This window comes from Tenebrio molitor, chromosome 6, assembly GCF_963966145.1.
Source record: "Tenebrio molitor chromosome 6, icTenMoli1.1, whole genome shotgun sequence".
Taxonomy (NCBI): Eukaryota; Metazoa; Arthropoda; class Insecta; order Coleoptera; family Tenebrionidae; genus Tenebrio; species Tenebrio molitor.
Window position 1 is genome coordinate 14,431,217 of NC_091051.1, and position 27,868 is coordinate 14,459,084.

A 27,868-nucleotide genomic window follows, 5' to 3' on the forward strand; every position below is an offset into this window, starting at 1 on the left:
TCAAACAGCAGAAGTCCGTAACACTTGTGGAGAGTGTCTGGAAACTTTTTCTAACAACAAACATAAACAACGGATAAATTCGGTGAAATATGATAGAACAACAATTATCTTCAGGAAGTTGTCATTGAAAAAAAAGAGAAGAGTCCAAATGAAATTTAAGGAAGTTTATGAAGCCCTTTCTTCATAGTATTTCGCTATAAAAATACATTCATGATAGACAATTTTATTCGAAAGAATCTCACGAAAGAAAAATATCAACGTTGTGAAAGAAGAAATGTATGTTAACCAAAGTGCATTCAAAAAACTTAGATCTTCAACTAACTCCCGATGACTATTGTCTCCTTTGACAAGTAAAAATTGATTCTATGATGGTGCAAATTTACCGATAAAAAGTGTATAAATTGTTACGATGTTACCGATGTCTTATCGAATGCTTTTCAATTTACTGTATAAGTATTGCATCAGGAAATTGCTTACACGTATTACAACGTTCGCATGAATTGATAATTCTTACGCAACACATGACAACAAGCTATGCTACATAACCATATTTTAAATAAATAGAAACAGTGTTGTTGACCCCAGTCACATAAAATTGATACCCCACTTGTGTATCTCCACCTGAAATGACCGAAACAACACAATAAAATAAAGTCAAGCTGTACTTTGTATTTTTTATTTTAAAATACACTTTGTACCTATCTCATACATTTTTCCATAATGAGCAAATCCATGTAAACATACAAATTTATTGTTAAACAAATAAAACAGTTTTTTACAAAGGGAACAAACAAACCTAACCCTTGTATTCCAAAACGAATACATCAAAAATACACAATCATCTACGCTAGTTAGATAATTTTATCACCTGTAAATATCGTTTTTTTTTCCGAAGCTAACATTACAACTAGAGGACACTGGTTACATCGAATAAACGGAAAACCGATTAGTGAAATGTATCCGTGAAAATTGGGGGAATGCTTTCCAAGAAGTAGAGAGGCCATAAAATTTACGACATCGATGTAACATTCAACAAACGTAAACTGAAAATTGTCCCACAGACACCGACGTAAAGCTAATGGTTGTGCGATTTGTGAAAAACTGAAACGAGTGCTTGTGGCACACTTTCGGATCTAGGTCCGGATTATGCTATTCTTTGGGTGTAGACGGTCACAGCAGCGTGAGGAGTAGCCGGGGTGAACACAACTTCTCCGTTGACCTTGTAGTCTTCATACTTCAGAGAGTATATGCATTCGAAGCCGAGCTTTTTCAAAGCTCTCGCAGTAAAGTGACTCGTGCAATCCGCGGTCATTATACCACAGCCCAGCTCTCGGGCAAGGTCTCTGCAAAAAAATCAATTATCGAACAGATCGTAAAATGCAACAATAAAAGCCAATGGCTTCGCGGAAAATTACAGACAGAGCAATTATTGGTTTCATCTAGAACCGCAAAAGTCGAATTAATTTAATTGTACGAATATAAAAGCGGGAGCTGTCGAAATCCAGTTTAAGGTCAGGTCAAAACAAGACATTTTCTTGAAGGGGGAGCGAGCAATTGAATATTCCTGCGGGTGTTTTCCAGTCGTCTCCATCATCCCTCCAATCATCGGCAGAAATGAAATGGAGGGTTGACAAAAAGACCCGAACGAGATCCGAGTTATGTAGGTTGGGGTGGCGTAAAAGCAAATTCGCGTGCGGAAAATTAATTTCCCCGAGAAAACCGCTGAAAAACCACGACCTTTACCTTAAGATTAATGCAGACCTTGACCCATCTGCGCTCTCTTTCTTTTGGCTCGGCGCCAACTGTTTGTTTTTCTAAACACCGAATTACAAACGGGGACAGGAAGTGCGTTTCCTCCTTACCTCGTCCTGTTCATCAGGTCCTTTGCGATCCCGCGCCCTCTCAGCGAACTGTCCACCGACAGGATCTTGACAGTCATCGCCTTGTCGACGTCGGGGAAGTGCGAAAAGATTTTCGACTCCACCGCCACGTGGTCCAGCAATTTCAGAATCTTGGCGAATTTCTTGTCGTTGCAGTTCACCTCCTCGATCTCGTCGACGTAGCCTCTCTCGAGGATCCCGTTGAGGCACACCCCAATTATTTTGCCGTTGGAGACGGCTTTCAGGTTGATGCCGTTGTCGAGTTCTTTCAGCGAGTAGTCCTCGAGCTCGGAGCAGGTGGCCCTGCCGTCGAGCAGGCCGATGCTGTCGTTGATGGGTTCATCCCTGATGAAGAATGTGCGGAGGAACTGGAGCAGTTCTTCTCTGTCGCTGTCTTTGACCAACTCGATTGAGTAGGGTTCAGCAGGTGGACTGCAGGGGGTGGAAGGTGTAGAGGGCGTAGACACGGAATCGACTGACTATAAACAACAATAAAGCATTACCAGAATGGCTCGGCCGTGGAGGAGAAACGACTCGCTGATGAATTATTGCTCCAGTCGTCTGCCGGGCGAGCTTTTTCAAAGCTCCGCTCTTTTAACAGAATATTTCCATGGAAACAGCTCGAAGTAGCTAACTCTAAGGACGCTCTCAAAGTGGATACTTTTTGCAATGTAGTTAACATAAAATCGATAAGACATTCTACAGCTCAGTTTTTTGTCTATAAACTAGATGCACTTGCAACAGTGCAGTCGATATTGTTCAAGTGTTAGCATTGTTCGGCATTAATTAGAATTCCAGGAAGCACAACAGTCAATAAACAAATACCTTTGTGAAGGGCTTTTAGCATCATTTGAATTTACGGCGAGGCAAACAAACAAGCTGTATAAATAAACACGTGGGCATTCGACAAATTTAATTATTAACATGCGATGGAAGATTTGTTGAGGATATTTTTTTTACAAGTAAATGGTAATTTTTATTCCATATGCGTAACAGCTTTACTATCATTACGTAATGAGGATTGAATACAATAGTTGCAAAGAAAACGGAGGAGTCGAAAAAATCAACAGATCTGCAGGCGTTCTACTTTACTCAGCTAATATCCAACAAGGTCAACAAATCATCGCAGAATCAACTTGTTGCATTGATTCCACAACCTTGGTGGTTTTTATTGACACGTAAGAGGTGTACACGACCACACAACTAATTCTTGTCACAGTTGAAGCATTCGTTTTGTCAGACATCAGACAATTCTGAATTATTCAAAAAATAAAAATAACAATTTTTTGTTGAACGAGTGTCATTCCATTATTTCCATATTTAACATATTATGAAGTATTTGTTTTTCATTCGTCTCTTTTCAATGTCACTTCCAGTGGGACAAATGTTTATACGAATTTATTTGATTACTTCATTGCATATTGCCAATGACTTTTTAAATTAAGTGTATAGGTGATAGTCACTGACGTGTACTTCGTTTCTGAAATGATTTGTGAAACAAACAAATTCTTAAAAATATGAAAAAAAAATCGAAAAGAATTTGTTGAAAAAAATTTAAATATTGAATTATTAGATAATTAAACATTTACTGAGTGATTTACGGAAAATCTAATTATTTATTTATCTAATTATTGAAACATTTTATAAAGGTGACATGATTAATGCAAATTGTTTTAAAGGTAATGTATTAAGCATAAAAGTCAATTAACTATGCAATTCCGGCTGCGTTCACTTAGTCATTATTTATTAAAATTTTATTAAAAAAAGTCAGAAACAATAAAAACCCGTGATAGGTAATAAATTAAGTTCAACAAAAAACGGTTTTACCTTGAATTGTCTTTTCTGTATGGTTTAATTATTTTTTGCAAAAATCGTATTGGCTTTTAATTTTGATAAAACTTTCCAAGAAATTGGATACCAGTAAAAACATGTTCCAAACTTGAAGAATATTTTGTTTACTGAATCAGTTTTTGGAAATATTTTTTGTAACAAACTTAAACAATACTGGAATTCGCAATCGTCTTTTCACATCAGAAAGTTTTTGAAGTGAAAACTTCTTTAGGCACACCACATTATTCCCAGGCGGTGAATTAGTTTCACCGTCACGCGTCACGTCACACGCTCCGAGGTGAAAGGCTCATTCGAATGAGTTCGGGGGTGCCGAGTTTAGCCGAGCGAGCGAGAAACAGTCAGATTTTGAGTGGAAATTTTAATATCGATCTGAGACAGAAAAATCAAAGCCCCTAATTGATTTTTTAAAAACAGCATTGGATTTAAATATGTCAAATGAGTCAAATGACCCAAAAGGGAGTGCAACAAAATATGCAACTACAATAGACGGAGTTTTTTAAAGATTTATTTTGTATTTTAGCTATCACAAGCCCGTTTTATTCCTGATTCCGAACGTCATAGAAGTTTTCACTTCTTTGTCTGTCGTGCGGTCTTAAGCACACACTCTTTTTTTTTATCTGAATGAAAATTAGTCAAAAGCAAAAGTTGAGTCTATCACCTTGCATAATTTTTTAAATATTTATAAATTTCACAGTAGACGCAAATGTTGCAATAAATCGTCCATGGATACAATATAGCAACCTAAAGTTATTAAATATGTAAATATTTTAACCGCGAAATGTGATAATTGTTTAAATCATCTCCATTGATTAGCACATTTTTGAGGTATTTTATAGCAGCAAAATATCTTCGAACTGAACAAAATGGAAAGAATCCAACGTGGAAAAATAAAAACGAATCGAAATACCTAATTAGATTTCGTCCGTAGCCATCGGAAGAGGAATCAGTTTTAGCAATAGCACTTTAATTACATCTCAGAACGGTGTAAAACCCTAAAAATTTCCATACCAATCGACACCTCTTCGATGTTGCTGGGAATCGAGGCGTAACTTCCTCGCAAGTTTCCTAATGATGTTGTTTAACGACATTGTCATTTGCACATCAGTGACGCCTTTCATTAAAAAAATTAAACGATCATTAGCTTTTGTCTCTGCACTTTCGTGGAGATTCCTCCAATCAACCGACTTGACGTAGTTTTCGCAGAAAACGCTTCAAAATCCCAGAAATCATTTAAAAGCAATCAGTGTATTAATCGTGGCGTTCTGATGAATGAAAATATGAATCATCCGCCGAATGTTTATTAAACTGTGCTGAAACCCACACTGCGAGTACAATTCGGTTCGATTTAGACAAATTTTAAAAAGAGAGTTGTTTGCTAACAGGAGTCAATTCAAATAAACACGGAATCGAGTTTAATGAAGTTGGGACGTCCTTCATAGCGATGTTTATGTTAAAATCAAGTTGGCGTAAACATGAATGGACAAAACGGAAAATTCATATTTACCACGAAATCGGTGAACTTGAGCTTTTCAAACTTCTCGGTCAGAATGAAACTGGGCTGCATTTGGACCGCCATGTCGATTAATTGTACACAAACACACCGTAAATAATCGCAACACTGAAAGAATCCTTACAACTGCACGAAAATATCCGGATTGGAACTGGCAAAGTTTCAGCGACTTCTGCTTTTACATCGCAAGCACTTTTATATTATATCCCCGAACCCTGTTCAACTCGAAAAGCAGTATTGAGTTCTACGCACGCTCGTTACACGCTTTCGTTGTTGTTTTTTGTCATTTTCACGTGGAGATTTTTCATCTCGACTAATGAGATGACACGTCGAGACGCAATTAGATGTGAACCTGCTGCAAACTGCATGCTGCACCGCTGCTGGCATATGTTTCGTTCAAGTGTTAACAGGTTTCCAATAAGTAATTTGTTTTCGTGATGTGCCGACACGTGTGCTGAAAATTTATGGTAACACCGACCCCCTGTGGAAATTTACTTCGCGAAAACTTTAACTCCGGTGCAGTTTTTGGATAATATTTAATGCCGGTGGCGCTGAAACGTAACAGTTGCATAACGACAATCTCTCTCTGCTCGTGTGTGCAACCAAATTAATTGAGTAATTCAATTTTGATTAATCTGTTTCAAGTTTGAGATGACCCGTGTCTTATGTGACTGTTGGATGAAATTTAAGTGAATTATCTAATTAACGGTGATGCAGCCGAGGTGTAAATTTCTCAAAATAGATTTTTATTATACCTGGGCACAGGCCTAGGTACTTGCAAATTCGCCCAATAAATTCTGAATTTATTGGCAATCATCACTTCGGATAAATTTAACGTGTAATGGCTTCCTTACAGTTACGGATACTTAAGCCTATAATACGTACACTGGTTATAAAAAATTGATAAATCAATTATAATTTGTGATTATGCTTTTCTAACATCTTCTAATTAATATTAACTAACTATTTAGTTGGTTTTTCCTGAATAGGTACATATAACAAAAGAAACCACAAAATAAATAAAGAACATAAAAGAACATACCGTCACGATAATTAATTGTCTTTAGAAAATAAAAATTATCAAAACCTGTTTATTAAGAAATACAAAATTTTTATAAAATTATTATTCAAGGTTTAACTCTTCTTATTGAATGTTCTCTTTTTCATTCTTGTAAATTTGGTTGAACTGAGTCACTAGATGTACTCAAGATATGTACAGTCGTCCAAGAACTATAATGTTCTATTGCAGGCCCTATCGTTAAAAGGTTAGCTAACTTAACAATGAAGGAGGTACTTAACGGACATAAAGAAATAGGTCTTTAAATTTTGTAAATCGGTTCTGTATTTGGAAAGAGGGCTGAGGGTCCAGTTAGTGTGTGCTGGACTAAGGCCCAGTATTTCAGTGCAGGGTTAACTTTTGGGTTTACAAACCGCGGTTAAATTTTAACCCAATTTTTAACCTTGTATGCGTATTTCAGTGCTTAGTTACGGGTTAAAGTATCTAACCAACTTTTTCTTAATGTTGGTAGTGCTTTCGGCAGACATATTTGAAAAACTCGTAGCCATGTCGTAGCGGACAGGTGTAGAATGCCGTTTGCCGTCGGCTGTGACAGTATTTAACCCACGTGTAGAGTTGTTTTGATTAAAGAGTGAAGTGTTTTTATTCAAAAATACATACCTATTTTTTATAATGGAATTTTACAACAGATACCGACTTTTGGATGAGATATGTATATTAAAAAACGAATAATGTTTCATTACAAGAAAATAATTATAAATATTAATGTAACAATAAAAATAATAATTAATCTAGCTCTTTTCAATTCGGGAAAAATCAGAATTTATATAAAAATTAATAAACCCTGAAACACAAGGTACATATGTACGTAGATACATCCTATTAAATAAAATAATATTTTACTAACAAAAAATAATTCTTTTGTAAAAAATATGTAATACTTATTGTAAAATTAAATTAAATTGAATTTCACAATTAACCTTTTAATGTAAATACAATACTTATATCAAACTCTAATTTTTGGATCTTCGACGACTATCCATTTTCAAACTATCATTTTACCCCCCTTCAAAATGCGAAATGGCCGTTCTAAGTGCTAATTTAATATTAAATTTAGCAAAATAGAAAAATAAATCATTCTGCAGTGCACTTTTGGCACGCCATTAATACCACAACGAGTAATGCGCATGTCTAACCGAGAAAAAGCAGGTTAACCCACCCCTATCCCCTGGGTTAACTTTCCAGTTAAATTTAACCTTGATTAGAATCAACCCGACACCGAAATACCCCTAACCAGGGAATTTAACAGTTAACCATTTTTTTTTGGTTTAACCCATGACCGAAATACCGGGCCTAAGTGGTTCTTTTCTCAGTGAGAGGTGTCAATCCTGTAATTATTGAAGTAAAAGTGCACGTCAAAATTCTTGGACTACTATAGTACATAATCAATTTTAGAATATCCTCTACAGTGTGATTATAATGTTGATGAGATTACTGAGATGGTAGTGACAAAGCTACACTGTCAGAGTTCTTAGCATGTAAATAAAAAGCAGCCTAATATTAATGCACAAAGATTCTATCAACTAATTAATTTCATTTTAAAATTAAATGATTCATCAAATCTACAATCTTCATAACTTAACCTGTCAACTTTTAATTTTCTGCAAAATTTAACTCTACGGAAAACAGCAAACTGTAGTTTTTACATAGAACATTCTGCACATAGCAACCGTTCCATGACTTGCTGGTATAAATTAATTCATCGTAAAATGACAAACGTCATTTGAAAATCTAAAATAAAAATGTTCCAAAAAAATAAAGGAAAAACGTGATTCTTTGTACCTGGTTGTGGATAAAATATTGTATTGCATTCGTGGATTACCGGCAAGTAAAACTCTTGAAAATTTAGACACTCAGCCTTGCGGCCTCGTGCCAAAACATTTTCGCAAGTTTTATTTGCTTTATAATACACTCATACAATAAATAACTATTAATACGAATAAGAAAAAAAGTATTATTTACATTTTTTTTGTATATTGTGGTAATTTTTTAAAATAATATGTTACCATTTGGTGGGTTTTTCCTGAGTATTTTACAAACGGAACCTAAAAATATAAATAAATTTGTACCATAAAAAAGTGCAAATTCGATGCATCTGGTTTATTATCATGACAGTGAATATTATTAAAATATGTATATTTAATTCTAAAACCTTTGGAAACCATAAAGGTGAGTTTGTACGAAGTGAATATGTAAATAAACTTCGATAAAAAAGAATTTTTAAGATTTATTTTGATTGTATTGTCCGATTTATATGTCAAAGAAACCACCAAAAATGATTAAAAAAAGGAAAGGTACCTATACAAATTCTCAAAAGAAAATTATTAAAATAGAATAAATGAGAAACAGTAACTTAAAAATAAAACTGATTAATTCCCACATACATCAAACGTGCGTGTTCAGCCAATCAGAGCGCTTGCTTTCATCCAATCAAAAATGTTTATCGCGATAAAAACGTCCTACTACTCTGTCATCTGTCAAAAGTGATTAAAATTGCATGCTACTCCTGTCAGATTCTCAAATTATTTTTAATAATTGTGTGTGTAATAACTGTAGGTATTATAAATAAATAATTAACGTTAAAGTTCGTATTCTGGAATTAATCTTACTTATATCTGATAAATTTCCCAATTTTCACTTAAACATTTTTGTTTTAGACAATTTTATTCGTTGATATTTGGGCATTTTCATTAAAAGTGTAAACCCTCGAGCTAAAGCTCTCGAGCCTAGCCAGAACTAACTCGTAAAATTGTCAAAGCAAAAAGTTTTCGTGAAATTGAAAAATGTATCCGATAAAAAAATTAAGTCTTGTTATTTTACCTTCGATGATTTTCTCTAATGTTACCTGTAACCATCTAAATGAGTCAAAAAAGTAATCCATATCTGAGAGCGGCTTAGTGAAAACAAAAAACAGCTATCGATATTTTTAAGAGTAGAATTTTTGCATAGTCCTAGAACTGCATCTTTTGAAGTGTTAAGTTCAAGTTTCAAATCTAGCTAGCTGCGATCTCACCAACAGGGCACGTTTTGAATATTTTGCTTAGGTATAAAAAGTTGTTTCTTTTTCATTTCTTTCGTTTCCACGTTGCTTTCATCGTAAGTGCTATACACTGTTGTTAAAAAATTTAAAACCCTCCTTATTTTATTTAATTACAAAATAAACAAAATCTAGAAAAAGTAGTTTAATTAAATCATGAAAAAAATATTTTAGACATTATCGTTCTATTCATATTTATTTTTTTTTTGTATCTTTTGCAAGTACTTTTTGACATTTGTCACTAATTAGATTTTCCACGAAAATGTCGTACAAGTGAAAACAGAAAATAAATTAAAAACAAGGATTAACTACCACAGATACAGTGTGTTCCAACCAAAATGTCATGGTAATTTCCCAGAGTAAAAATTATTAAAATACATTTTATAAGATAACGGAATATGCAAAATAATGAAAAGTTATTTAATAAACTAGTTTGTTAATGAAGGCGATTAAAAATCGAAACTGTTTAAAGCACGAACGAGTGCCTTTAATAGTTGAGACGGGACCTACGTTGAGATTATTAATCGCCCAGTAACAAACGAGTTGATTACAACATTTTTTCGTTGACCGCAAACCTTATTTTTGTGACAAAATTTCAAATTAAATCCAGATCAAAACCAATTTCATCTTTTTCGATAAAGATGAGACCTTATAAAATACCTTCATCCTTTTTTTTTTGTCCTCAGGGTAGGCCATTTTTAAATTTTTCAACACTTTCTATTCACTTTTCCACAAAGAGTGTCAGAAGACGTCAACTCCATTCACATTCAATATCACGTAAAAATCACTGTTGCTAAGAAAACCTAGTTACCTTTGAAAAATAAGACATGCGAATTATAACCAAAAAGGTCGGCTTTTGAAAAAGTAAATTCGTAATTGTGCAGTTATGGAGCTATAAAATACAGTGTTGGTAAGTGCAAACAATGCATGTTCGAGGTTGTTTATACATCAAAATATCATCAAAACGTCAAATCGCAAAAATCGTTGATTAATGAAAAAATTATTTTAGACAAAATAATTCATTAATACATATTGAAATTAACAAGCGGTCAACGGAAAATTAATATATAATTGATTTCATATAAATGTTCATCAAGTGAGCTGTGCATTTGTAAAAGCACCTTTAATTTAGTTACATTACAAAAGTCGCATTTATGAAGGTCATGTCCAATAAATCTTTACTTGGTAAAAATACAAAGACAAAAACAAATAAGAATTACTTCAATTTAATCAGTAAAAAGAGGTAACATTGCTTTTGAAATCAGCAATGTTAAAATGGACAAAAACTGAAAAATTAGTCAAATCGGGTTCGCGCAGAGCAAGCAACTTTGAAAGTCAAAATCACTAGCTTTAGCTTTACTACCAACAGAAAATCAGATTTTCATGGCTTGCTTAGATGCACATTCATATGAAATTGTGTATAACTGGCTTTCCCAGTGTATCCTCACTTTTTTCCATTCTAAATTTCCCTAAATTGAATCACTGTAAATAATTAGTGTACTTTGTATTTTGTAGAAAATCAGTTTTAGAATACCTAGTAATGCCAAAACCACGTTAATCGTCAATACGACGTTAAGATCCACTTGATGTTAATGCAAAACCAATTCACAATTAATCAGATTAGATTAAAAATCAAGTAATTCCTTTCATCAAGTTATAGCAAGTATAAAAAATTTCAACCCTTCTCATTCTTTTTTAGTTCCACTTTTGTTGTAGAATAAGTAAACCTTAAAGCTAAATTTAGTTATGTTCGAAATAACACTGAAATCAGCATTTTTCATGACGCTCTGTACATTTACAGTTTTTTTAGCAATTTTGAAATTTCCAAAAGTAAAATTGCAGTACTACACATTTTATCATTTAAAATATGTAATAATAGCAGCAGCAAGGCAATTAAGGTTGTGGTTAATTGTCTTAAGTTAAATTAAAGAATCTAGAATTGCTAATTAGGACACTGAAGCTAAGAATTGTTAAAGATGAACATTAAAGATAATATTTCTTCATCAGCTAATCTGTCATCGTGTCACACTACCATTAGAAGGGTTCCTCCCATCGCAGATGTTGCACTTTTGACAATTTTTTTATTGTAGCAACACATGACCCTAAAAAAATAATAATTGTCCTTTTACATTCATTTTCTCTTAATATGTTAATGCGCAGTGATAAAGCATAAATCATAGTGTCTTAAAATTAATTCACAATCATTCTGTCTGCAATCTGGCCTTGGTTCAGATCAGTACAGCTGTAAGCAAGGTTGTAATCTTAAATGTAATGACTAATGGTCCTTCAACTTAACCTGTCTCTTATGGTTCACAAATTACACTCAAAAACCAAATTTTTGATGCTGTCAAAAAAGTTGTTATGTAAATAGTCAGCGGAGCATAAATTTACGGTGTTAATTTTTAAAGTCCAAGGACATCGATTGCCAAGGGTGTGATGGTCGTTCCAACACGGCACTCGACATTCCTCTTGTTGAACAGCATTTTAGTCCCAGTCGGAGATTTTCAATTCCGAGAGCCACCCAAGGTTTACGACCTTCGAGCGACAATATCCAAGAGATAAATCTCGACCTACATCGAACAACTAAGGCCGGTTCTGAGTCTTCGTTTAATCAACATTTTAGTTTATGACTTGCATCATGGTTTTTGGTATTCGGGAGGTAATGGAGTCTCGGTAAAATGAATCAAACGAGCGGAGAGGCGCATCCAAAATTGTGAGAAAAATCGTCAAAGTTGACGCAAATTAAGCGTAATAGAGATTATTAAGGAGAACAACAAGCACAATTACCGCACCGTTCAAAAATAAAATAAATCCATGGCCATTACCTAGCGCAACAGACAACTTTTTACCAATTTCAGCAAGAACCTTATTCTTGAAATGTCTGGTACCTGACAGTGAACTTGAAGCTTTAATGAGAGTAAGCAAGGACGAAATAATTATTATAATGCGATTATAAAATACAAATTGCGATCATTCATATTAATGTCATTACCGGAGTTATGTCATTTATGTCACAAAATAATTGTATTTAATTGGCTTAAACGCAGGATGTCTTTTTTATTATTCCCTTCGGATCTGATTCGAAATTGCGGTTGAATTTCACGTTTTAACGCGGTAAGACGCAATTCGTATATTTTTAATTGTCCCATTTGAATTTTAAAACCGAGTCACAATCGAATTTTTAATGAATATTTAAACAATTTCCTGAACGCGTGGAAGAAGAATCAAAACGGAAAAAGAAAATTAGCGTGGAGTGCCCGAAGAAAGTCGCTTTGACTGACGTCAAGATTTTTCCCCATCATTAAAATTTATTTTACAAATTATATTAGCGCGAACCGATATCCATCTTATTATAAAGAATTACTCTTTTTACGATCCATAAATTTCAGCCTTGCGAGCGACACGTGTCGTAATTTTAAATAAATGAATAAATAAATAAACAACAATTAATTCGCCACTCGAACAAAATCGTCCATCCTTCCACAAGACTGTCGAGTAAGAGGCAGTTTTTGACACGTCCTTGATCGCTCCATTGCCATTTTAACGAAGGTGAAGGCGATAAAGTATCAGCTGATTGTGGTTTTGTCTTGTTTTCGAAAATTCCCCCAGAAAACGATCATTTTGGTCTGGATTTGCAATTCCACACCTACAAAATCACGCACCTATTTGCGTATAACACGGAAACACTTGGAAAAATTTGCAAAATGTGTTTCGTTACCCCAGGGGACAACATGTTGCAATTGGGTGTGTCAGAGGTGTGAGCAACGCCACCAATAAAAATCTCGATTTTCTTAGCTATTGTTCCATTTATGTAAGAACCGTTTATTATAATTTTTTTCATTACTATTAATCGATACCTATATACATTTCCATGGGTAGACATTAAGAATGCGTCAGGTGATAAAAATTGCATTAGGAAACTCACTCATTCTACAATCTCTTTCTTCACGGTTTTTTTTCTGCGGTCACGCAGATACCAACAGCAGCGATTTTTGTTGTCGGTCAACTGACTAAAAAATTGTTTTTCTGAAAGTCGCTCGACTGTGGAATTAACCAGCCATCATGCGAGAATCATAAATTACAGATTTGCTGTTAGGTGGACGCACAAAATTTAATGACGTCTTGGAACTGTGCTGAGAAACGTGAAAAACCACCCGGTGGTTTCCTGTAGCTCATTAGTAACGAAATTGCTAGGTAGTGGAACTTGTTAGGTGGGTATGTGGATTTTTCAAAGTAAAGGGAACGGAAAGTTACAAATGCAGTTCTGGACAGAAAATTTCCTGCCGTTTCGATCAACAACAGGAAGTAATTGGGTTAGATTTTGTTTAACGTAAAAACGCGTAACTAAATTAGTGATAATAAATATAGGAAGTTTAGAGAAGTTAGGTCGAGTTTATTTTCTTCAAAGAAAACAGTTGACTTCACAGAATTACCAACCGATCACACGTCAAAGATAATAATGAATAATTTTATTAAAAAAACATTTTTTATTGGATAGGTTAATACATAGTAACAAAAATGTAACCCCTGATTTTAAAATTATACTTTTTTTGTTCGACACTGTCAGAATTTGAGAATTTTCTCCTGTGCGAACGGATTTTGATAAATGTCACTTGTCAAAACGAAACGTCAAGCTAATTTTAAAGATTTTAAGCGATTTGGAGCCTTTAAGGGGCTCGTCGAACAAAAAAATGTTGTATTCAGCTCGTTCTTGTGTATCGTTAAATAAATTACTATTCTATAATAATTGGTTTAATTCAATTTAACAACCAACTTATGAACCTAATTGTAGATATTTAAAAAAAAATCCGAATTCACAGTTTTTCAACTAATTAACTCAATAAAAATACGTTTTACAATAAATTATTTATTATAAAAATGTTGTATTTATTCTGAGTAATTATCGTTTAGTTATTGAACATTAAAAGTCATTAAATTAAATTGAAAAAAGCTGTACTGCATAATTCTGCCTGCATAAAACATAATTATAAAGAAAGAAATGCATTAAAACATGCAGATTTTCTAATGCTTTTTAATTTTTTGACGATTACTTTTTTACATTATTATCATAAATAAATGTTTTTGGAGCCGTAGAACGAAACTCATGCATAAAGTGTCTCTCGTATCTGATTGTCTCATGGAATGAGTGAAAAAAAGTACTACTTTATGCACTTATTGAAAAAATACTATTTTACACCTATCTAAAAAAAGTTCGTATTTAAACAATATCATGCGTCTAAATTAGGACCGTTTTACAAGTGAAATAAACCACTTTGTTTCACAGTTTAGAGAACTTTATTTTACATTTTAGTACAATTGGACTTGAAACGCAAAATAAATTTCTGGTAAAATATGGTGACAGCTTTTAGCTGGTTGTCTCAATTACTCAATAGCGGTAAAAAAATTCGTAATTAATTTTTTTGTTAAACAATAATGTTGAAAAAAAATGTAAATTATGCAACTTGAGTAGTTATGAACCATTTTTTTACGCGTGAGATGACAACATTGACAACACTTGCTACGTTCGTTTGTGTAAACTTCCTCCCCCTCGTAAAAAAATGGTGGTTTATACACGTGTTCGATAAATAATTCTTTTTTTACACATGCTATTATCGAATAGCATTATAATTAATGTAATTTTTTAAGTTGTAATGTATGCTAATTTAATTACTGTCTCTTTTCAAACACGTTTTTTACCACTCCTGAAATTCTTTTATAATAATGTTGTAACAAAACAGACTTCAGACAGAGCCAGATGCAGAATTGATAAAAGCTTTGGGTACGAACCTCTCTGAAACCTTCTTTTTGTACCCGTCATTAATTATAGGTAATCCCGCGAAAGCCATCATATTATTCTTTTTGTTCTGATTTAAAATGAATTTGGAACGAGTTTACAAAAGAATAAAAAACTTCAAATATTTATGTAATAAATTATCTACCGGCTAAACTGTTCGTTGTTGTTTTTCTTAGAATTATTGCAATAACATCAATAAACCATAAAGTAAAAATAATTGAAAATATAAGCCACATTGATCTGAGTTGGAGACTAACCACAAATGTGTTATCACCTGTTGCTAACACGGCTATTATCAAAACCTCTAACTTAATTGAATTTAGAGATAACGCTAATCAATTGAATAACAACTTGAGTAAATAAATGTTGATTGCAAATTTATTTTCCATTTCTTTTCGATAATGTTACTAAATTATCAATGTTATCAAATTTCAAAAAAGTCTGAAGAGCATTTTATTTTTTTATAAAATCCCTAGCCAAATACACGTACCTACCTATGTTAATTTCTTATCAGTATTATCATTGTTAACTTTTGAATTTTATTCAAAATACGTTAAGACTAAACTAAAAATATTAACACAAGCACGTTTTCAACATTTTTGAATATATAAATTCAAATTTCAACCATTTAGAAAAACATTTTTCGTGTTCGTTTCCTGAAACGGGGAAAGTGGTATGAACTAAATATACAGACTGTTCCAGAACTCACTCCCCAGAGAAAAGAGGAGAAATCTTCATAAAAGGACAAATAAATAATCCCAGTGAAAAATGTTTCTATCTTGAACGGTATTTTATTTCAACCAATCAAAGCGTTTTAAGCCATCCAGGTCTATTTCCCGTAATTGTTGGTAGGTTGCATATTTTATAACATTTTCAATAAATTGATCGGCTATGAAACTCTTGAGAAACGTCAATGTCAAAATTTCAATCAAATCGCTTTAGTGCCGCCGTCGTGGTCAACCGTGCTCTCTCCAGAATGTGGAAATGAAAAAAATCCACATGCTCTATTTTCAAGAGCATTGCAGCAATGATTTTATGAATGAATGGTGGCTACTTTAGATTAATGTGATCGATGGCGAATGTGACCTTTTGAATGACATCTGCTTTAACCTAACATGTTAATGTTATTCTGACAATGTATTAATATACGCTTAGCAACCGATTCTATTCACATTAACACCTGGAGTTCCCTGTCTGGAATTGGTGTATCTTAGACGTCTCACAACTATGTTATGCAAGCCATTAATTTTTCTTCGTTTGCATTCTTGGGATCTAGATTGTCGTCGGCATTGGTCAGTTTTCTCTGGGGAGCGAGTTCTGGCACACCTGTATGTATAAACTTTCCCGGTTATACTATCTAACTTGACATCTGTCAAAGATAATCTCAAAATTTACAACAAATTAATGTTTTTTAAGACTTTGCCCAAACGAACATGAAAAGCGTTATTCAATATTCGTGAGCTGTCACTTTTCAGGTATTCGGCAGTTTTGCATCACTCGACTGACGCTTCGTGCTTCAAATTTCGGACTCATACCTAAAAAGTAATGTGACAGCGCTACTCATATGAAAATAACTATTCCCATGATTATATTCCATTTTTTGACAAAAATATGTACTTAATATTTTAAACAGTGATTAAAAAGAGTGATCACAAACACTGAAACTAATTTTTTTGTTCGACACTGTCAGAATTTGAGAATTTTCTCCTGTGTGAACGGATTTTGATAAATTTGACAACTTGTCAAAACGAAACGTCAAGCTAATTTTGAAGATTTTAAGTGATTTAGAGCCTTTAAGGGGCTCGTCGAACAAAAAAACGTTGTATTCAACTCGTTCTTGTATAAATTGGCCTTTTTTGGCACTCGTGGGCCTTTAAAACGCTCGTTTCACTCGCGTTTTAAACTGGCGCACTCATGCCAAAAAAAGGCCAATTTACACACGAACTCGTTAAATAAACTACTATTATCAGACCCTTAGAAACAACAAATATTAATACACATTTTAAACTTACACTTTTGGCACAAGAACTCATGGTAAAACCAATTACTTTTCATTCTTTTTCTCAGCGGGTCAGCCACTTTTCATTGATATTTAAATTTTTATCTCCATCATAAAGAATTTATAATGTTCATGATAAGCATATTTTCCACCGTACAATGGACTTCGTTGTGTATGTACTAAATACTATTATTATTCAAAGTACGTTCACGACAAAAATATAATCAGTATTGTATAGATAGAAGTTAATTATGTATTCGCAGTAGGTGTAATTGTTTTACAATAACGTTTATTACATACAGTCTCACTCACATAAGAGTGTGAAGTACAAACATAAAGTATTTCTTAGAATTAAATTATTTTACAAAAAAACTCAAATAAACTGTGTTCATTACTTTAGATTAGAATGGGGTCTGCCACCTACACGTTGTAAACCAGTTTGTTCGCAAAATTATCTCTCCCTATATGTAGTCTCTGACTATAACAACTTGTTTGTGACTGCAACATTATGGTGGTAACTAATTTTGGTATTTCCAGACCTTATGAGCACTAAATTTTTAGTACAAATTATTTGTACCCATTAAGTATTTTATAAATCACTGAAATTGTAAGTTCTTGAATAAACATAATACTTTTATTGACACAATAATACCGATTTTAGAAACAATAAAACCAAAATAAAACACGAAAGAACCGGTCCATGCAGTTATACATATTTGCATTTTCAACTGGCGCCCTGGACAATTGTTTACAGAACACGAAGCAATCAAAATTTTAATGCGCAATTCAGAAAATATTCACCTTTCAATTGAACATTAATTTTTAAATGATTTGATCTTGAAATAATGGTCAGCGAAGGAATTTAGTGGATAAAAATTTTTAGAAAAATGTCCACATCCTGTCGAGTTTTTCAACAACACCTTGGCATTTCAGGCTGCAACGAAAACGTTTTTAGACATTAATTCAAATGCATTTTTTTTTAATCAACTTCAAAATCTTTTTGCGAATTTTCTGGGTCATCTTTCAGCCTCTCAAAAAACGCCAAACTCAATTTTCGCATACTCATAAAAATCTAATCTCGTAGGGGTTCTGCGCCTCCAATAAATGAGGAAAATAATAAGTACACACGTTTATCTTGCTCTAACAAAAGGAGTGAAAGGAACGCTTTGTACTCTTATTGATTACCTTGCTCGGATTGTTCCACTTAGCTTATTAAAATTGCTTGTTGAAATTTATGATGCTTCTAAAGCTATTTAATGATTTCCAGTACATCCAGGACATTTTCTATTGTGTGTCAATGCCGTGGTAGTAACTGTAGTCTGTCTCTGTCTTTTTTCACTCATTTTCCAATATTGCTTGGATGATAATAATAAGATTGATAAAAATTAACATCAATGAACACAAAAATTATTTCAGTTGGGAATATTGCTTTTATCTTCACTACTACACAATTTTGTATGTACATGTATATTAAGCTTCATGAATAATGAAGCTTTACATTGTTTAGAAGCGATGAAAATTACCAACTTTGAAGAAAATTTACATCAGTGAGCTCGAAACGATGTACCAAATTCCAATTAAATCCGCAATAAACGATATTGATTTTATATGAATTGACATTCATTGCCGTGTAATGGTGATGCAGCACAGTAATCACCATCAACAAATAAAGCTCGAGCTTTGCTCGTTTCGTACGTACGTACACAAAAGCTCGTGATTAATTAACATTTCGCGAGCCCAATATGAAAGCTCAAAGTTTCACAATAAGCTGCAGAGCAAAAACAAGCTTTTGTTGACATGTAGTTACACAAGTACAAAGTCTCATGTTGCCGTAAGATTGTCTGCGTTACCATAGTCACGGTTGTTATCGTGAAGACGCCGGCGACGCCGACGTCATATCCCGAAATGAGCGTCTAATTGTGTTCGAATCCACCACTGATTGTGATTCGTAGAGAAACGAATGATTCAATCAGAAGAGTTCACAGAACGGTGAAAAATGCTTAATTAGGAAAACAAGTTAATGATTGTTCAATAAGTGTGTTCGGTTCGCAGAAGTGCGAAGTCTGCGCGAGTCATCGTGAGGTTTTTCGAATGGACGTATTTAATTAAGCGCCGCATCATTTCTAAGATTAATTAGAAAATTTAATTGTGAACATACTTGTTTTCTAATAAACACGAAATAAACAAGTTCTTTTACATAACAGTGCGTCTGCTTCAGGGCCGGATTCATATTTGTGGCTCTGTACTCGTAAATAAAAATATTAAAGAAATGTCGGTAGGATTAATCATTTGTTGTCGTAAAATTTAGTAATTCGGGAATTTCGGTCCTACTATGAATCCACAACCACTACCGGTATTTCATTCTCGGCATACAATTATTAAAAAAAAATTCCATCAACAATTAATGTTTTGTCAAGAACTTAATAAATTGCGGTTTTTATATACAGGAGATAATGAAAACAAAGTACAGGGTCTCTATAAATGATTGTCGGGTCCAGCCAGCCATGGAAAGTTGTCAAATTTTGAATGTGCCGCTTTGTTCGGCAATTAATGAATGTCACATTTTCAGGTTAGGTTGTTGGCTTTTAACCAGAGACAAGTTTCAACTGTGCTTTACTCTTGCTAACATTAATGTATTTATTATTTAATATCAACACCAACAGGGGAACAATTATTGCCCCCATCGTACCGCCACACACTGTACAGGAATTGGTATGAGAACAAATCCAAACAGATAGAGATAAATATTGAGAACACCTTGTCCCCGTATACCACAATACAATACTTGGTACTGCCTTTTTGTCTGCTTTAGTGCTTTCACATTTCTTGTTTTATGCTAGTGGTAAATACGACCTAGACTGAATTGTCGAATATGGTATTGACTCCCATTTTTTCTTCCAATATAAATAACAGTGTTTTTCATAACAAATAAGTCTTACTAGTTTTTCAATAAAATCAAATGTATTGAACAACATAATTTACAACACTAAATAACGATAACAAATAGGTATTTTTTTATAAAATAGATTGAGAATGTCCCCCATTAACTTCTAAACACTTGACAATTCTTCATTTATTTTCAAAAATATTTTGCAGCATTTCTTAGTTAAGGGTTTTAATGATTTTGTGATAAGTGCATCGTGGTACACCAGATTGTTGAGATAAACAGGCTATGGATATCTGTAGGGTCTTTTCCACCATTTCTTTCAAATCCTCGAGTATTTCATCAGATACTGGTGCTCGTCCTAATGATTTACCCTTGCTAATTGTTCTGATTGTTAAAAATCTGTTCACAATGTTGTTCAGATATTTTGATGGAATTCATTTTTACAAACAGATAATTCCCCATTACTAAACCTTCCATTTCGAAAGTAAAAAACAACAATGAACGTGTTCTGTTCAACAGAATAAACCATTGTAAAGAAAATAAAGCTAAAATAAAACATAAAACATTAAAGCATAACCTCACAAATTTTGCCAGTGTATTTACCTCTAAAAGCGGACGTACTTGCAATTTTTATTGAAAAATACTGATTTTTGGTGTATTTTAACTGTGATTAACTGCGATAAAACGAATATAAGGAACCAAAACTCGACTGACAAGCGCAAACGAAACGTCAGTCACTAATGTCAAAAGTGACCGTGAAAACGAACTAGAATTTGGCATCGGTTTCAAAAAAGCGGAACAGTAAAATTTTTTTCCAAGGCTGGCTTGACCAGACAATCATTTATAGAGACCCTGTAGAAAGATAAAGTTTAGAATTTTTTACAGGACGGTATCAGTGACAATCAAGGCATAATGTCTAAATGGCACTATTTTTTTATCATTCTTAGTTAAGTCTTAGTTAGAGTCTTATTAAATACATATTGTGATTGTATTACAAAATTATCTCATGGTCAGTCCTAAAAATCAAGATTAGTAACTTTCTAGGGAAATTATAATCGAAAATCGCATGCCTGTATTAAACGTTCAGCTTTATTCATAAATATGTACATATAGCCTGTTCCAGAACTGCCTCCCCATAGAAGACAGGCGGTCATCCTATTATACCTTGATGTTCCTTACCTCTGATTGGTCAAGTTTAGGTGCCCTTTCTCGATTTATCGCTTGAGATAGGACTTTTTTCCTTTAAAATTCAGATTATCACATTTACACAAGCACTTCCTTTTTTCTATAGGGAAGCAGTTCTGGGACACGCTGTATATCTGGTGTCATTACCAACCGTTTACTTAGCGTAAATTTTACAAAATTGAGTGGTGTAAGTTGTGTTTTGGGTACAAATCTATCAAAGCATCAAATGTCAAAAACGACAAATAACATTGAGCTAACATGAAATCGAAAGAATTATTATTATAAAACGCAACAATACCTAACTAGAGCGTGTAGATGTAATTGCAGTAACTCTCAAACACATAAATATTGACTGAATGTCCTTGGAGACAAAGATCAACGCTGCCAACCATGTAAAGGAGAAAATACCAAAGATAGCTCTGTTAACCTTAGGTGCTTTTTATTTAGTGTACGGGTAGTAATGAACTCGACTTTACATTTCCTCAAGCAATTAATTGGTGTTGGCGTGTGATTTTTTTGTAGAATTTCGCACGTGCACGGCAGTTAGTTTCCATGATTTTTTTCTCTCTTTCTAGTCATCGGAAAAAAAATCGAAAATAACTCATGCACCAGGAAGATTATAACTGAAAATATCTGCCAACTGAAATATCAGTTTCAACTATGGAATTATTTAACAGATTGTCAAACAACATAACCGGTATCATGTTGTATGACGCTATGTGATTATACAGGCTGTTTGATAAAAAACGCCTCAACCCATAACTTTTTTATTTATTATCCGATTTCAATGAACAAAAAAACAGAAGATATGGTTTTTCATGCGCTACGAAGTAGGCATAAAATAATTATTTTTGGCGTTATTTTCAGTAACTTACGATAGTCAACTTTTTTTTTTTAATCGACACATGTAGTTTTTTAGGCTCAGTCTGATAAAGTTTTTTTTTTTGAATCTAACGATGTATTAAAAGTTATCGTTTGGTCCATAGCTGACTGAAAAAAAAATAAAACAATTTTTAATTGTGTTTCAGTTTATTATGAAATTTTCAAGTGTGCCGTGAAAAACAATTGGAATACAAATAGCAACAAATGTCAAGTGTGAGTTTAAATATTTTCAGGTGCAATCTTGAAGAGTTTTATTATTATTTTCTTGGAAAACATAAATAATAATAATTATTATTTTTGTTTTTGACTAATTACGATTTTTATTACACTCGAACATAAAATAATAGTCAAATGACTGCTATCCTGCATGACTGACAATGTTATTTTATACTTACATAAAAAAATGTTAAAAAAGCAGATGAAAACTTCTAAGCTGACGTTTAGATGACGTTTATCGTACTTTGTATTCCGATTGTTTTTCACGGCACTCTTAAAAATTTTATATTAAGCTGAACCACAAAAAAAATTTTTTTTTTTTTTTCAGTTAACTATGGACCAAATGATAACTTTTAATACATCATTAGATTCAGAAAAAAAAAACTTTACCAGACTGAGCCAAAAAAACTACATGTGTCCATTTAAAAAAAAAGTTGACTATCGTTAGCTATTAAAGATAACGCCAAAAAAAAAACATTTTATGACTGTTTTGTAGCGCTTGAAAAACCATATCTTTGATTTTTTTGTTCATTGAAATCGGGTAATAAATAACAAAGTTATGGATTGAGGCGTTTTTCATCAAACAGCCTGTATTCTCTTTGTCAAATTCGATTGATGAAATGAAATATTGAGTGATTCAAAATGATTGTGAATAAATATGGCAACTATGTACGAAAATTTATGTGGCACCTGTGTGAGTGGGGTAAAGTTGACATTTATATGACATTTCATATGCGTGCATTTGATTTTTTTTAACATTAAGTTGACAATTTTCAAAACTACCGACTATGAACTGTCAAAGAAATGTCAGCTCTATCCTACCCAAACAGTTTCCACATAAATTTTTGTACATAGTTGCCATACTTATCCAAAATCATTTTGAATCACCCAATATAAAGTAATGAAATAGGTGGTTCCTTTATTAAATATATGAAATGGGTTTTGGATATTAGATAGTTCTCATAAAATTCAATGAATTATAGACATTTTGTTGACACTGGACATAGTCAATCAAGGAAAAAATTTAATGTGTGACGTAAATACGTTGAAATGTTAAACTGACATTAACGACCAAAATTTATTGCTCTCACTGAACATGAAGAAAACATTACTGTTACTGAAGAAAATATAGTCTTTGCTCCAAGAACATGACAACCAAATCTTCTACAGAATTCCAAGAAGCTGATGTCATTGAGTGCTTCATAATATCATTTAACTCAAAAGCAACAATGCGTCGGATGGTACAAAAGGAAATAATTTTAAATTAAAAAAAAAAAAAAACTGGTCTGCGGAAGACGATTAAACCTAGTCAATTGCATTACAGAAGTGCAGGGGAAAAGGTGAGATTGTCTTGCATCACGGCCATGCTTCATCTTACTACGTAACAAAGTACTTTTGGAAGATTCAATTGAAACAACCGCTGATTACCATTTGTTGCCTAGACCAAGATTGAGATTTCCGATATTTAAATTCTAATCAAACCACTGAAAGATTTCAACATTGTTTGAGAAGCAATTTAGAAAATAGTATATTTTTTATGGCTAGTTCCATCAAATATACAGTGTGGAAACTACTTATGGAATAAATTCAGTACATAATTTCAAAACTAATGACATTTGTCGAAAACGCTCAAACAGGTCGATTTTTATTTCTCGTAATGTTTATTTTAAGTTGCTTCACTTGTTATATGACGTCATCCATTTTTGATCTATGACGTCACAGTATTTTTTTTAAATGACAACCCGCACTTTTTTCTTCTTTTTCTGATACACCTTCCTACTACTTAAACGATAAATGAAAAAAAAAAGCTACCTTACATAACAATTTTTTTGAGAAAATTAGTTTATTTGGAATTTGGATATATATTTTGGGGTTAGGCTTTCTTTTTTTTGTAAAGCGGCATTTCGTATTTTTACAAGGGTAATGCAAAGGTAACTAGATGTAAATCATCCACTGTAAGTCTTCTAAATTGTTTGATCTATTAAAATAAACCCGCGATTTTAAATAAGACATAGAAAACAGAAATTATATAAAAAATTAAATTACATTTTTGAAATAAAATTTGTCATTTTCTCAAAAAAATTGTTATGTAAGGTACCAAATGTTTTGACGAAGGAGTAGGAAGGTCTATCAGAAAGTGAAAAAAAAGTGTCAATTGTCATTTAAAAAAGTGTCATGAACAAGTAAAGCAACTTAAAATAAACACTATGAGCCGTATCACGACACCCTTATTAAATTTACCCATGACTCTAATTACCTTGGTGACGAATTCATCTCTTTCTCGCAGGTTATAATTGCATAAATCTATATCGTTTTATGTTTACTTTAATCACGATTTTAATTATCGGCAACTTTAATAACGACAAACGTCATTAGTTTTGAAATTACTGAATTTATTCCATAAGTAGTTTCCACACTGTATATTTTTAACTAGACGATGAACGCTTTTAAAAATGTAAAATGAAGTTTGTTTCATTATACATACTGCAAAATCTTTCAATGCAATCTATCTCAAAGAACGAATTTTGATTTTTTTTACAAGATTATGTCATTGGTACGCCAGAGGTAATGGGTCCACGTGACACTATATTTTGGAAGTGAATCACTATATCAGTGGTGTACACAATTAAAAGATTCAACGACAGTTAAAAGATGTACTTTTAGTGTGTTGTGTTCTAGATTTAGCAATCTGTGTGAGCCAATATAATGAGAATTTCAGGCAGCTTCAGCAACCTCAAACAACTTATTTCAAAAAAGCTCTCATAAGGTTATAAAAGAACCCGAGCAGCAACTTTTTTAAAATCATGTTTTCAAATCGTAAATGTGAAAATATTTTTGTTTACTTTACCAGAATCTCTTCTTAGCAGCTAAAAGTAATATTATTTGTAATAAATAAGTATTCTGACATAATTATCCATTTTTTATATGCAAGTATATAGTTTATAGACCACATCTTAAAAGTTTTATATCTAAAGGATTGCCTCAGGAATGCTTTTATACACTAATATAAAACAGGAGATAAAGACTTGACAGCACCACTGCAGACCATCATCTGAGCTTGAAATTGCGCTAAAATAAACCACCAAATTTTCAACCCATCAATAACTGAGTACAGACAGTAAGTTTATAAAACCGCCGCAATATTTTTCGTGTTGCCCAGACCAAATGCGGCCCTGTCCCATTTAAATGCGTCGCTGAACGAAACGCGAGCATTTTGACCCGATTCTAGTCTAACCTTTGTAACAATATCCTGAGTTTAGCATTGAAATGCATATCGCAATTCTCTTTCTCATGAAACATTACCCGGACATAAAAACCGAAGGTGCGCAATGAAACTAAATAAAGGAATGTCAAACGCGGGTGTCAGTTCTGATTACAATTCGCTCCTGCTTTATTTCGTACTTGAATCCTGCAATTTAATTTGATGGTCGACTATATGAGAAGGATGCAATAAAATTAAACCCGGTGACGGTTGATGAACAGGACATTAAACAGGAATTCCACCGACACAGTCGTACCTAAATTGTCGCAGCGTTGATTTATCGCACCAGACAATTACTTTGTTACTTCAAGTCTATAATTTAATAACATGTGAGGGATTAGAAAGGGAATTATGTCATTCACGATCGGCGGGATTGCCGTTTAATATTCTGCATACTTATTTACGTAGGATTCCACACGACAGTTGCATTGCTCGGACGATTCTGGGAATGTTCCCACAGGATATTGCGCCTCATTCGGGATCTTGCTATTGCTCCCATGACCTAGCGTACACGTATTCCATTACATTTGGAACGACAGATGGTCACTGTCCCGACTGTGGATAATATGGCCCGCAGGATGTTATAACTTATAATATATGTATGTACTTTGATTGATTTTTTTGTTGTTGTTGTTGATCTGCGTCTTAAATAAAATTATTTCAAAATAACGTCCAATGCACGACCGGCGAGTAAACAAGTGGTTACTAATAATAACCGTCCATACATCAAGCGAAATTAATAGTAACGGAATTATCACATTTGTTCCACTTATTTTCACATGTTAAGGAGTCAAGTGTTATTACAATAGAGCAGTGGGTTAAAATTCTACAAGCAAGAAGTACAAATGAAAAAATATGGCAACGGGACTACTGTGCTATCTCATTAAATAAATTCAGAAAAACTCTGTGGTATTTCTGAACTTGAAAAAGTGAAACATTACATCTTGAATGAATTTTGGGGAAATGAGACATTATGATGCAAAATCCGTCGTCTGTAATTTAATTTAAAATTCATAACTCAAGTTAGCGAACTATTCGGCCGCTTATCCTTTTTGCAACCCATCCAGCTGCCGACGCTTCCAACTTTGACACGAAATTAAATTTTAAATTCAGCCCAAATCTCTAACGTAAACTCCCGGGAGAACTTTAAATTCCGGCGAACCTTCTCCACCGAATTAAGAGTAAACGTTCGGATTGCAAATCGATTCCATCTCAGTTAGTCAAATCTGAAACGCACCTCCGCACCTTGATCACTTTTGGAATTAAGAAAAAACACAAGGTCGGCGTCGAGGGAAATTAAAACAAAACTACAAAACTATAAGAAACGGACTAAATTATTTATTTTAAAATTATAGCCCTCTAAAGTCGAGGTCGACAAGAACGGAAACCTAGCAATTGCGTTGAACACCTCGGCGTTTTATATCAGATCTATTGACAATAATAGAAACCTTCATTACTTATTACTGAACTGGATTCGAGGAAGCCTGTGGAGATTTTTATTTAAATCCAATTCAAATCGTCGTAAAATTGTAACAGGTCTAAAAATAATTCGAGCTACAATGGACGATTAAGGGCGTTTTCCCGGAAAATTTATTTTTGGAGTTTTACAGACCATTCGAAAACACTTCATTATTAATTTATCACAGAGCTAGACTCACCGTAATACATATCATTAAACAAACTGGATTATGAAGATAAAATCAAAAATAATAACCTGGCTTTATCTCGTTATTTTCGTGTGTTCGGTAGAGATTAATCGCGATTAACATTATATGTATTACGCAATCTAACTGTCGATAATTAAATTTCATGAACACCAAAAATTTGCTAAGTTTTTTGATCGCCCGGGAGCTCTACTAAAAAGGTGCCATTAGAAGCTGGCATTTTACTTAATTAAGCGTCAAGACGCGATTATTTTGTATTGCATATTTAAATTGCAAGGGCCGTTATCTTCTGCGTGATAAGAGTTGAGCTGCGGGATTAGAAGAATAACAAAGAATTCTTACCATAGTGATGATGTTTGAAGCAAATACCGAAGCAACCAACACAGTTCTGGAGAAACTGAGCACAAAGTGATATAAAAAACGAAATTGTTATAGTATTTATCTTATCACTAGAGCACTGTGTCGTGTTATCACTGACAGAAGCAGCAATTTGAACCGTGTATTATTTATTTACAGATATGGGGTTACAATACAATTTCAAATGATCCTATTACGCCAGCATCCTGCTATATAAAAGGGACGTGTCCATTAAAATTCATTTTTGTACAGTCAACGAGCCGTAT

At 33.3% G+C, this 27,868-nt stretch overlaps 1 protein-coding gene across 3 annotated transcripts; it reads right to left on the minus strand.

The window, feature by feature from the left end:
• Window positions 1-662: 662 nt before the first annotated feature.
• On the minus strand, window positions 663-27,740 carry LOC138132661 (arylalkylamine N-acetyltransferase 1-like). Of its 3 annotated transcripts, none has more exons than XM_069050255.1 (3): window positions 27,588-27,740; window positions 1,863-2,359; window positions 663-1,343 (listed from the first exon to the last, which is right to left on the minus strand). In XM_069050255.1, the coding sequence occupies exons 1-3, from the start codon at window positions 27,588-27,590 to the stop codon at window positions 1,145-1,147; spliced, it is 699 nt and encodes a 232-aa protein (XP_068906356.1). In that variant the 5' UTR covers window positions 27,591-27,740; the 3' UTR covers window positions 663-1,144. The 3 variants fall into 3 exon arrangements, with proteins under 3 accessions (XP_068906356.1, XP_068906355.1, XP_068906354.1); XM_069050254.1 differs by lacking the exon at window positions 27,588-27,740 and adding an exon at window positions 17,163-17,292; XM_069050253.1 differs by lacking the exon at window positions 27,588-27,740 and adding an exon at window positions 5,236-5,440.
• Between the last annotated feature and the right edge of the window lie 128 nt (window positions 27,741-27,868).